General features: G+C 32.5%; 2 protein-coding genes across 3 annotated transcripts; both read right to left on the bottom strand.

The window, feature by feature from the left end:
* Positions 724 to 2,737, bottom strand: LOC109357701 (60S ribosomal protein L44). The gene is made up of 4 exons (XM_019601716.1): positions 2,587 to 2,737; positions 2,043 to 2,222; positions 1,048 to 1,122; positions 724 to 967 (listed from the first exon to the last, which is right to left on the bottom strand). Exons 1-4 carry the CDS (start codon positions 2,587 to 2,589, stop codon positions 908 to 910), a joined length of 318 nt encoding a protein of 105 aa, XP_019457261.1. The 5' UTR covers positions 2,590 to 2,737; the 3' UTR covers positions 724 to 907.
* LOC109358408 lies at positions 3,644 to 9,366 on the bottom strand. Of its 2 annotated transcripts, XM_019602612.1 has the most exons (4): positions 9,246 to 9,366; positions 8,097 to 8,255; positions 5,836 to 6,166; positions 3,644 to 5,784 (listed from the first exon to the last, which is right to left on the bottom strand). In XM_019602612.1, exons 3-4 carry the CDS (start codon positions 5,850 to 5,852, stop codon positions 3,915 to 3,917), a joined length of 1,887 nt encoding a protein of 628 aa, XP_019458157.1. In that variant the 5' UTR covers positions 5,853 to 6,166; positions 8,097 to 8,255; positions 9,246 to 9,366; the 3' UTR covers positions 3,644 to 3,914. The 2 variants fall into 2 exon arrangements, with proteins under 2 accessions (XP_019458157.1, XP_019458156.1); XM_019602611.1 differs by having other exon boundaries at positions 3,644 to 6,166.

Below are 13,274 nucleotides of genomic sequence, written 5' to 3' on the forward strand. Positions count from 1 at the left end.
CATCTACGTGAGTTCACACTAGCTCTCAAGCCGAGCCTTCTCTTTCCCTCTAAAACTTAACTTGCAAAAAGACAGTAAGGTGAGTGCAACACTAATTGCAGATGAGTACAGAGAATGATTACTCATCCCAGATATAGAAATAAAATATCATATACTTCCGAAAGAAAATTAACAATGCAACATTGGATCACTTTCAGGGGAAGTTTCTCATTTTTAAAAACATTGCAGAAGGATAAATTGAAGTCACAGGATTAGGTTTTTTTCCACCTCAACAAAGTGGTGCAAATTGAAAGATGATGAATGAAAGATTTTCCAATAAAGGGTTTTGGAGTAAGGGTTTTGTGAGGCATATGCAAGTGCTAATCATGCGTGGAACGAGATGACCAACGGAATTAGAAAGACAGCAAAGAAAATACTAGGTAAATCTAGAGACTTTAGACCAGAGAGAATGGAATCACAGTGGTGTGACAAAAAGTGTCCAAAATAAAGTAAGGAGAAAAGGGAATGTTATAAAGCAAGTCCTTCTGTTTAAAGCTGAAAGCTGGCCAAAATATAAGGCACCGAGAAAGTGGTTGGTGAAGAGGGAGATAGAACCTATGGTGTGTTATACAAACACCAAGGAAGAGGAAGAAACATATAGAGGCTAGAAAAGGGTCGGGAAAGAAAAACAATAGACTTGGACCAAGTGATATGCATAAAAATGAAGATGAAAAATAATCTCAGTGAAAGACAAAAAGGCATTGACATTAGAATAGTTCTCAAACACACTATTTCAAAATTAAAATATAGCTAAGATCTTCACAGAACATGAAATTTCAATGTTTAGACCACCAGGGGAAAAAAGTGAATAGGGCAAGCAAAATAAAAAAGGATTGAAAAAAAGTGACGGCAAATTCTATTTCTCCACCTAGAACAGAGAGGTTCCTTTTCCCTTCTTGTCACCACCAATCTCAAAGTGCTTGCACCTCTGCAAAAACAGAAACATGAGCTAAAATTAGCTACATACCCCATGACAAATGACAAACCACACAAAAAATACATGCTAACCTTGATAGCGCGTTGGGAGACATGTTTGCAACCCTGGCACTGCAATCTCAAGACAATCTTCTTGGTGGTTTTTGCCTATTCAACACACAGATAATTGAGAACTTAACTATTGCCCAATTACTAAGTAGATTTAACAAATGTCCCAACAAGTAGCAATAAAGGGAATTAATTCATCTTATAAGTATGCTTGGTTTCAATTATTAATTAGCTTTAACAAATGTCACAATAATTAGCAAGGGAATAAATTCATCTTATACGTATGATTCATTTCAATTAATTTTGGGGTAAGATCACCTTTTTTGCTAAATTGATCACTGAAAGCTGTTTGCGATACAAAATAAAACTATCCCAACACAAACATAATACAAAATTCTAACATGAAGGGTCTACATATAGGAAACGCGAATACAACAGAGGTACAATCCACAACACAGGTAATCAACAAATTTTAACAAGTACAGGACATGACAGATCAATCATACAATATATATAATTAATATAAAAACAAAACATAACTTAATTTACAATAGAGGAACACCATTTTAAAAGTTAACTTGATCCACTGTTAATGACAATGGGGCAGGTGTGGATAGTGCCTACCCATGGCCATACTCATATTTGCAGGTAGCGGATATACCCAGGTATCCAACGGGTTTTCAAGGTTAATTATATATTTATATATTTTTAATAGTTCAATTACTAAAATTCATTATGAAATAATCATAAAATATATCATATATAATGATTATAATCTTAAAATGATAAGAGATATCCATCTGCAACCATAAGCTCTTATTGCATATATTTTTGTGAGTACTCACAGGTGCGGATACTTTTGCCATCCCTAGGCATGGCTAGTTTACAAAAGGTAATAAAATATTTTTAAGAGTTAATATTTTGAAGTGTTTGTGCTTCATTCATAAGTGAAATCTCAAGATTCCCTTATACCTACATTTTAGGGTATCCACTCTTCCAAATTTCGGTTTAGAGCATACCTTCTTGTGGAAAACAGGCTTAGTCTGTCCACCATAACCGGACTGTTTGCGATCATAACGACGCTTTCCCTGAGCAGCAGTACTATCCTTACCCTTCTTGTATTGAGTAACCTTGTGCAATGTGTGCTTCTTGCATTCCTTATTCTTGCAGTAAGTCTTCCTTGTCTTTGGAACATTCACCTACAACCCACAAAAACAAAATGCACCCTAGTGAATCAGTTACGGTCCAATTGTGAGTTGATTTTTTGGAGGGAAATTGCGTGAAGCAAAAGACTTGCGAGTCATGAAATACATTTCTGAGATGATTCTGAAGTCTTTCATTTCACTTTCTTCCCCTCCGAAACTCAGCTTGTAAACAGATCCTTAGTACCAGATATACAAACAAATATATTCCATTATTTCTCAATTCTTATTCATGTAAACTCATCATAGAGCAAGAATAACAAATTAATAGCTGCTATGGACAAAAAAAATCAAAAATCAAATGCAAATTGAATATTGCAACAGATCAGATATTGTGTAAAACTCATAATCAAGAGTTTACCATGGTGGCTGCCGGTGGTCGAGAAGACGATGGAATCGGTTATGGGTTGCAAAAACGAGAAAGGATCACAAATTCTAGGTTTTAATGAGTTGGAAAATTAGGGTTTGTTGTTGCGGTACTAATTGGGCTTTGTGGTGCAGAAAATTATACGGGTCGTTTTGGTCAAATTTTGTGTCCAAATGCTTTTCCCATTTTTTCTTCAAGTGTTGTGGGGTAAAGATTTATATAAAGTGTATATATTATTTACTATTTATTTTTATTACTTTTTATAAAAAGTCAACAATAATTAAATATAAAAGATATTTGATGTAATAATAATGTATAAAACTCATACGTTATCGATCAATAGGAATTGGTTCAAGTGATACATGTTTGATTCCCCTAATTATTAGTGATTATTACTTTTATTTAATAATCACTAATAATTAAATACAAATAACGTAGAATAGTATAAAAAACTTTTATGCTATTATTGTATACATTTTTTCTCTATTTACCATCCCTTGTATTTAATTATGAATATAAAGATTGGTTCATTTGGCACTATGAACTCAATGAAAGTTGTTTCTAATATTTCTAGTTTGTGATTGGATTGGATTAGATGATGAAACATGAATGAAGTTCTTAGTAAATACATTACAGTTGGAAAATATGTGTCATGTTACAAAAGTAATAATATTATAAACAGAATCACCTTAATAAAAGTTAATTCTTATATGTCATTTTTTATATTTGAGCTGCCAAGAAACTCCAACCATGGTAAGAGACACTAACAACAAAAACAACTATGCTATAGTTTCAAAATCTAATCTTGCTACTAGATAATGTTATAAGTAATTTTATTTCCCAAGCTAGGTACAAGTTAAGTCCAAATTCTCGTGTTTCCATGTTTGTGTTGGATTGTGTTTGTTTTCAGTGCTTTCAAGGTTTTGATTGCACACCATGCTAAGTACACCAACAACCAAACCTTAATACTACTAGGTGGGTCAATTAAATGGATCTAATGACAATGCTCTATACAATAGTAATAAACAATAAAACTAGAGATTTAATTTAATAGCACAAATGATTTAGTTGCATAGGAGTAACATGAGATTTATGAGACTTGTTTAACAATGCTATACATTACATTGAAATAATGAAAGCCATGGTTCTGATGAAGCACCCCAAACAATAAGAGTCTACTTTCTAATAATCAAAACATAGGACTATACACACGTTATTGAACACACAGCACACACCTTATACACAATTCCATGATGCATATGGTCCCCAATTTCTAAAATGAATCTACAGCTTTTCAGTCACCTAGATTCCACACTATTTTTTCAGATACCATCAAGGGCATTTTTGAGATTTCGTCCTAAGTACAACATGAGGTCGCCACCATGGACCCTGCCCTCTGGCAGATTGAAGTCCAAGCCTTTCTGAACACTGCTGCTGGGCCCCTCAGCCGTGCCATGGCCGACTATTCTGTCTTGCTCTGTAGGCTTCTTGGCAGTCAAGAAGTACGGATAAGAAGATCGTGATTTCATTGACAGTGGGACTAGAACCTCCTTGGGTATGAGGTGTGGTCTTTTAGCTAGTGGTGCTTCCATTGAGTCATAGAAGTCGGACACAACGCTGATGCCCGAGGAAGAATTGGTGTTCTCGAAACTGCTACATGCGGCGGAAGCAGTGGGTACAAGACCACAGAAAATTCCAGGTGCAATCAGACTTCTCTTGTTGGATTCTCGGTCTTGCACCAAGCTGCTATGAGCAGCACAGAGACCACTCTTTCCCCTTGCGAATTTCTCACATTTTCCATCTCCCCAACTACACCGCTTTCCTCCACCATGTGCCTTGCAGAAATCTGTACTTCCCTGAGCACTCTTCTCACAGCCTTCAAACTTGCACCGCTTCCCCCCACCATGCCTTACGCAGCAATCGGTACGGCCACGCGCACTCTTTGTGCAGCCAGAAACAGCACACCTTTTTCCACCACCATGAGCCACACAGAAGTTTGTGCCTCCATGTACACTTTTTGGGCAAATGCCGCCGCCATTGTGAAGGCAACGCTTCCCTCCACCATGTGCCTTGCACAATGGGGTGCTCCCTTCAGCACCTTTGGTACAGCCAGCAAATGAGCAACGCTTCCCACCACCATGAGCCTTGCAAAACATAGTGCTCCCTTGCGCACCCTTCGAGCACCCCTGGTACTGACACCGACGCCCACCCCCATGAGAGATGCACAACCCAGCCTGCCCTTCAGCACTCCTGGTGCAACCTTCTATACTACATCTCTTACCCCCTCCATGTCTAATGCAAAGTCCCGACTTGCCTCTTGCAGCTTTTGTGCAACCACCTGGATACCCACATCGCCTGCCACCACCATGCGCTATGCAATGATCTGTCTTTCCCTCGGCACTTTTAGTACATCCCAATTCCTGGCACCTCTTCCCTCCACCATGGGTCTTGCAGTAAGCAGTACGGCTCTCGGCACCCTTGTTGCATCCTGGTTTTTGACATCTCTGTCCACCCCCATGTCCGATACAAAGCCCTGTAGCACCTCGACCTCCCTTTGTACACCCAAAAAATCTACATCTCTTAGGATTGCTTATTCGGTTCTCTGAAATTATACATGTAGTCTGGGGGCCAGATGCAGTGCCAAGTGAGTAATTTGTAGCATCAGAAGGTTCAAGGGAAAGCTGGGTTTCTGTCCCGAGAATTAGCTCTTTTGTCTGAACCGAAATTTTAGCCTTATCCATTCTTGGAGCTAAAAGAAGTGATGGCATATAGCCACCTGATTTCTTCGCTGAGGTAGAACCCTCATCAACAATAGGAATCCTCGGAAAATTATTTTCCACATATTCTTGGCTTGAAAAGCATGACATATTCACATCAGTCTCGATTGAACCTGAACAGTCCATCATGGTTGATGCCTCATTAGTTCCACCAGAAAGACCAAGTTGAAGGATTGAATCACATTCAGATTGCATGTGCAGAGGAAAGAAGTTGGATAATGAACTCTTTTTATTAAATCCGAAATTGTTGTGGTCATCATCAATTGCCATCGGGGTTGGGCCTAATCCCAGAACCAATTTGCAGCCATCATCCGGAACATTGGAAAACTTCATCCCAAGGTTGTTCTCTGTACATCTATAACTAGTCTTGTTGCTTTGTCCCAAGCCAATGCCATTCAAGCATAACATAGTATCACCAAAATTATCATATTTCCTAAATTCAGCATCATGAGGAGACAGTACAGCATTCATGTTTAAATCCATTATCCAGAAGTTGGGCACTACAGTTACAGAAGGTCGAAGTAACGGAACAGTTCACCACATACTAGTACAATATCCACATATCAGAACTTTATGACTACAAAAAGAACTTCCATTATACAGCATCCACCGCTTACAAAGCCCGATGTATCTGATCTATCCATTTTCACTATATACTATGACAAAGTTTCACAAAATCTTTCAATGAAGTTAGTTCTACCAAAAATATCTTATAACATCCTTTGGAAAGAAACCCTTTACTATATCCCTGGAGCTTCCTGTGCTCCTTGTTAACAAATCATTAAGCTTCATCAACCCTGACAAAGAAAGAGCGTAACAAGTTATTAAAATATGAATTACTACACAAGGGGAAGAAAATTCAATCTTTTTATAACCCTCAATGCACCCATATATAAGCCTTTATTGGCCAGATTGAAAGTTAGTTCATGTAATTTAATCATAAAGGAGACTTCATGTTTTTCCCTTTTCGCCTGAAACATGAACCGTAAAATTTCTCACTTTAATTAACAAGAGTTAGCAAAACAATTAAGCATATTGTCACAGAATTATAAATGACAAGTACACAGCGAAGGAAGAATTTCTATCTGAAATATCCAGGAGTTCAAAGTTCAAACTAAATTGCACAATTAGATTTGCTGTTGTAGCCTACAGTTTTAAATTATACCTGGGCATTTACCATAAAAAAGTTTAAATTACTACTTTTGTGCTGTCTCTATTCAGTAACCAGTGAACTCTTGCCAGATGTTTAAGAAAGAATGGTCCACATATCATGACAGGACAAAAATGAAGAAACCATGCATCATAAGTAGAAAACATAAGAAATGGGACAGAATAATATTTTACAAAATACTCATTTTTTAATGAACTTTACAAACCACTGTTAAGGTAAAACACTAGACATGATTGAAATAGCTATTTGGTCCTCTCTCACACAAAAAATTAGTTTTCATACTTGACCGCTTTTTAATTCACATTCTGCATAAGCCGTGTCATATAAGCATCAGTGCCACTAAATCTTTTCCTTGACACCCTAAACCGGATGCAAAAGATAATGCATTTTCTTCTTTTTTTTTTTAAAAAGTGAACTTTATTCTATTTAAGAAAGGGGGTGCCTTTTCATCGAAGTTTAGATGATTCTGGTATAGTGTTACATCAAACAGTTACTTAAAAATTAATCTCCCACAAAATCTACACATCCCGGCTAAATACTAGTGTAAGTTATCCAATTGTGTGAGGGGGGAAATTTATCTTAAATACTACATTGATACTAATACTAGTTTTGCCAAAGAGAAAAAAATAACATTATTATATGAAAAAGAAAAACTGAAATAGCCATTAGAAATGATGAACCATATATCTAGAAGATCACTAAGATGTAGCTTTCATTTCAGGAAACCAAGCAAAAGATGTCAACCAGATAAGCATTAGAAAACAAGATGCAAAGGTTGTTTATGCAGGATATCAAGCATTGACCATCCATAAGAACATAAAAGGGCATCTAAGCATCACATCTTAAATTATCTTTGTAAGGTTTAGTTAACAAAAAACGAAAAACTGAGATGAAGGAAGAAAATCTTTCATCCTCCACAGGGCAGTATAGCACCCGATCTTCGATTGAATACCAGCTAAATTTATAATTTTTATACTCCATATTATTTTTTATTTTGGTAAAAGAAAAAGAAGGCCGGACAAAATTTAATGTTCACAACATCTAGTCAACTGAAAGATGACATGTACACTTAAATGGAATTTGTGTCGTAATGCAAAGTTTAAAGCAAAATTTGGACCATCAAATACAATACTCTAAGAATAGTGTTGGAAAGTAAGTCTGACATCGCCTACCTCATTTTCTCGGGAATGGTTTAAATACATGTTGGACTAGTGCTCTCATAGCCAATTGGTTTTGAGATGGAACCTTAACAAATAGGCCTCCAAAATAGGTAGTAGAATGGTATTTAAAGTTGCAACAATCATTGTTAGCCCAAAAAAATTAAAAGTTGTAATAAGCAATTACAAATGAGGAGCACCTTCCACTATGTAGAGCAGAATATAGAAGACAAAGTTAATTCATTTCAATAAGCATGAAAGCTCATATCTTTTCAGAATACAATGTTAAGTGCAGCTTTGACTTGAAACAAACAATAAAAAGAAAGAGAAAAATGTTATAGCATCAACCAAAGCAAAGATTTAAAAGAAAACTAATAACAGCATGATAAGTTCTCTGACCTTTGTCAGTTTAATAAGGGTAGTATCCCTTGTCATTTTGTTTGGAATAAACTCCACAGTCACAAAGCCCTTTCAGTATAAGGATTTATCTGCAAAGTTTCCAACAGAATCCAGCTTTCCAACCACACAAAAAAACACTATAGATATGTAGAGATGCTCCTGCATGAAATTTGAGAACAGCAAGGAATTCAAATCTCAAGGTAGATAAATAAATAACCATCATATCACAGTATACTAAATTTCAACAACTCGATCAATATAACATAGTGTATAATACGTAAGCGTCAATGTAAAAATTTATACACAGTCACTATATTATCAACCATTCATCTGTATCACTTATATTTAAAAGTCAATAATGATCAAATACGAATGACGGATGACACACAGATACCGTACAAATCTCTTAAGCTGTCAGCACATGCATTTTTTTGTCTATAACTTAATGATAAGATAGGTATAAAAAATGTGTACATGTTTGAAACATATGGTACTAAAAAACATACATTAGAAATACACACATGATAGATATAAGAGAATCAACAATAGTGAAGTAAAGTTTATAACTTTCATATAACAAAACAGTAGATCCACCTTAAACAAACCATACAAAACACCATATTCAAACTTTATTTACGATATCAGATTTAAGTAATTAAAAAAATAATGGGTAGAACTATTGAAAATAAAATAAAAAACACCAAAGGGGTATAATAACACCAACCAAGTCTTAATCTTAGTGATCGAACTATATATCAAAATTAATCATAAAAAACAAGGGAAACAAAGATTGATATAAGCAGATCCAATATTATTATTATTATTATTATTATTATTATTATTATTATTATAAATTCAACAATCAGAGTTAAATAGTAAAACATACACACAAAAATAGATGATACAACACATGAATTATTTAGAAGCAGCATCAAATACCCATATAAAAAAATTAGCAATGGTCAAGTGAAAACAGATAATAAAAAATAAAAATAAAAATAAAAATAAAATTATTACATAAGAAGAAAGATGAAGCCATAAAAATATAAATATATAGTACAAAGAGGAATAAGAGAAGAATCAGAATAGAGAAACAGAGTTAGAGATAATTAAGGGAAAGAAATGAAAGGAGAATGAGATTGTACATACATGGTAGAGATGAAAAACAGAAGCAGATCTGGTAATTAAACAAGAATTTTCGAAACAAAAAGAGAAGAAATAGAACAAGAAGAAGAAAAGGGAAGAAGAAGAGTAGGAGGAACACAAGTTAGAGAGAGAAATATCATTACGTAATAAAGCCCCTCAAATATATATATATATATAAACTAATGGTGCCTGTCTTTTGTATTTATTTAAGTTTAATACCTGAAAAAACTAGAAAATAAGAAATATTCCCATATTTTAATGTCAATAATCTATATCTATATCTATACTGTATATAAAGCCAAAACATGGGGTAACTTCCATCATGATGTAATTTTTACTTCCTATTTTGCCATTCATATTATTTAATTTTTACAAAAAAACCATATAATCCTAATTAACTACCACGAATTCATTAATTAACCACATCTCTCACCTTAAACTAAATTTATCATCAACACAAAAAAATATAATATAAAGTACACCGAATGCAACAAATATATTTTAATTATAAAAAATGAAATATATAAAAATTAAATACATATTACCATGCAATATTAACCGGCAGGCACGAAGTACCTGTACATACTAGTAATAATAATGTATATTCTTACTAAATTCTGGTACAAATATTTCTAATTACAAGAAAGTCATATATCTCATAATTATTATTATAATAAAGTATTACTCTTTATACTTTTTGTAATATATATCACTTTCTCCTATAAAGATTTAGTAAAAAAATATATCATTTTCGTTAAATGTAGGTCAATAAATTGTCAAAAATATTATTTATGTATTGTTAGTAAATATTATACATAACTAATTACTTATATTTAAAATTTAATAATTATTAAATAAATATAAATAATATATAATACATTGAAAAAATAAAAAACTCATATATGGTCTTATATATACAATTTTTATTTTTATTTTTCTTTAACCATTTTTATGATAGTTTTTGAAAAACTTGTTTCCATCAATAATTACTTTCACTATATTGGAATTTTTTTAATGTTTTTAGAGTTGAAATTGGAATAAGCATGAATGTTTCAAAGGAAGGGGAATATACTATCTTTCTTTCTAATCTAATCTTATTATAAACCAATATACATTAGTCTCTGGATGTAAAGTAAAAGGTTTGATTATACTATCTTTCTTATTAGATCTGTAGATGATAAAAAAGTAAAAGGTTTGATTATTAAAAACGACAATATAAGATGATAATGATTAGTTTTTTATTCATTAATGTGAGATGATATTCTTAATAAATGTAATATTATTATAAGGAAATTTCTTTTAGTGAACTAGAAAAAAATATCTGAGAGTGAAAGTACGGAATTGACCTTGTCGTGAAGAGAACAAAAGTCACATGGTTGAGAGTAAGCAACTTTTGGTCGAAAAGGATATCAAGCGAATCCCGAGAATGACCTTGGAGTGAGTGATTGAAGTGGACTTAGCAAGGGGTGGTTTTGTCTTTTTAAGTATTTGTCTAATTTTGTTTTGTCTTTGGTTAATGAAGGCAAAGATTGTCGTGTATCAATTGTACTATAATTTGTGTCACACCATGTGCTATAAATTTATGATTGATCATAAATAATATATTTCAGTTAAAATTTAATTATTAAATATTTTTTAACCAATCATAATCATAAACATATGGAGTGACATAAAATATGGCACATCATATGTGTTCCATCGTCCTTAGGTCTACTAATAAAGAACAAATTTTGGGGTTTTGATCCCCTGTTGTTACGATAGCTTCATCCCGTAATCGTGACTGTTGAACATATGTAGTGGTGTGAAGTAAACCATTTGATTTAGGGGAGCATATATAGTGTCTCATAAGTTGTGTTATTACATGTGCTACTAGCTTGTCATTGGTTGAAAAAATCTATTTAAGTTAAAAAAATTAGTATGTTAATTATTTTTCTAACTTAATCAGAGTTGATGGCACATGTAGTCACACAACTTATAAGACAACATATGTCTAAAAGAGATATTGATGATTGTGATGTGGTACTGATTAATGCTGCACACCGGTATATATTGATCAGATCTCATTGTGTTATAATAAGAACCACTAGTTTTACTAGGTGAGCAGCAATCGATCATATTTACTCGGTCATGATTCGGACTCGAATATTGTTAGGTTTTATTCGATCTAGGGTCAGGTTTAAAAATTAGACTTGATTATTATGTAAGGTTGGTAAGAGACAAATATTTTTCAACTCAACTCGACTCATGGTCACAGATTTATCCTAATATTTATATATGTGTCTATTCAATTGTGTACATAATAATAATATTTCTTTGACTCAAAATAGATTGAATCTCTAATTTTTCGTACACAATTTAGGAAATATATATATATATATATTATATATATATATATATATATATATATATATATCATTTCATGTGTTAAATTATATATCTATAATAATAAGTAATATTTTTTTTATCTAAAATAGTATGTAAGGTTGAGCTTAAGTTTAAAAAATAACTCGACCTATATTTTGAATGGTATTGACCAACTTAATTACATAACCGATATAATTATTATATTAAAATTAGTATTCCAACTAATTTACCAATTTTTTGTTTCAACCAACCGGTACATTACATCTCTTGATATCTTTGTTATATTTTCTTTACTTGAATCTCTTTGAATGGAACCAAAATATTATATTCTTTTTTTTAGTTCGCTAACTTGTGTCTCCTTATAAAATAATAATATACATCAAACAGCAAGCAAATACATTTATATTTTTCATATATAATATGGTGAGAACTCTACCAAATCTCAATCATTGGATGATGAAGCTGTGATTGCCAGAATTTCATATCCCTAACCACCCTGCTTCAGACAATCCAGCATACTTCATTCTATCATATTCCTTTTTAAAATCACCATGAATATATAACATTTAATATCAGTAGCTAATTTTAAATATTCATATATATATATATATATATAAAAGGTAAATATGTAATTGAACATGGGTAATTTATATATTTCAAATTTTCCCTTTATTATATCCAATGTTTTTATGTTTGTCTTCCTAACATACAAGTTATGTAATTGAACATGAGTAATTTATATATTTTAATTTTGCCCTTTATTATATCCAATGTTTTTATGCTTGCCTTTGTAATATACAAGTTACTAATAATTTTATAACATGCATGTTGCATAAAATATAAAAAGAAATGAGATTTAATTGGATTTGTTACATTTCATTAACCCCTATAATTTCATTATGTCAATAATAGGTTGAAATTCCACTATGTAGAATGAGGAAAAAATATTGCGGTAAGTTGAAAACTTTGAAGGAAAGTAACGTATATCTCTCTATAGAAAATTTGAAAAATTTATAGGCACAAGTTGAAAATTTTATAAAAACTTTATGTATACACTTAATAATAAAAAAATAAAAAAATAAGAATGCGAGTCGACAGGTAAAGAGTGCCTGTCGACACGCTAATACATATAATGTGGATTGTTAGTGTTTTATATGACAGAACAAAAGTGATGGAACATGCTGATAAACACATGAATTTGGGACATGGGATTTTCCATCCATTGGAAGAAGTCTTCACACAAAAATTAGTGAATATGTGAGATGGTAGCATTAGCACACAATAAATTAAGTTTCATAAGTTCCATAGATTTCCCCCATGAGTTCCGGTAATTCAAATATGATGATTAAGTTTCATATGATTTGATGTTTAATGATGGTTGAAATGCAACTCGATTAATAGTTAGTTGAAAACTAAATAACTAGATGAAGGTTGAAAAGTTAATTAATTGAATTGGAAGTATTTGATAAATTACTTGATCAACTAGTTGATAATATAAAATGATATAAGTTGGCTTATACATAACTCACCCCATTTAGTGTGCTTTTTTGTAAAGTAGGGACTTATATCATTTACAAATTACAATATAGAGTCCGTGCAAGAGGGCAAAAGCAAATTACGATATTACATACTAATTTTTAATATAAAATTGAAAAAATGTTATCTTAA

The sequence above is a fragment of the Lupinus angustifolius genome, chromosome LG10, assembly GCF_001865875.1.
Source record: "Lupinus angustifolius cultivar Tanjil chromosome LG10, LupAngTanjil_v1.0, whole genome shotgun sequence".
NCBI lineage: Eukaryota > Viridiplantae > Streptophyta > Magnoliopsida > Fabales > Fabaceae > Lupinus > Lupinus angustifolius.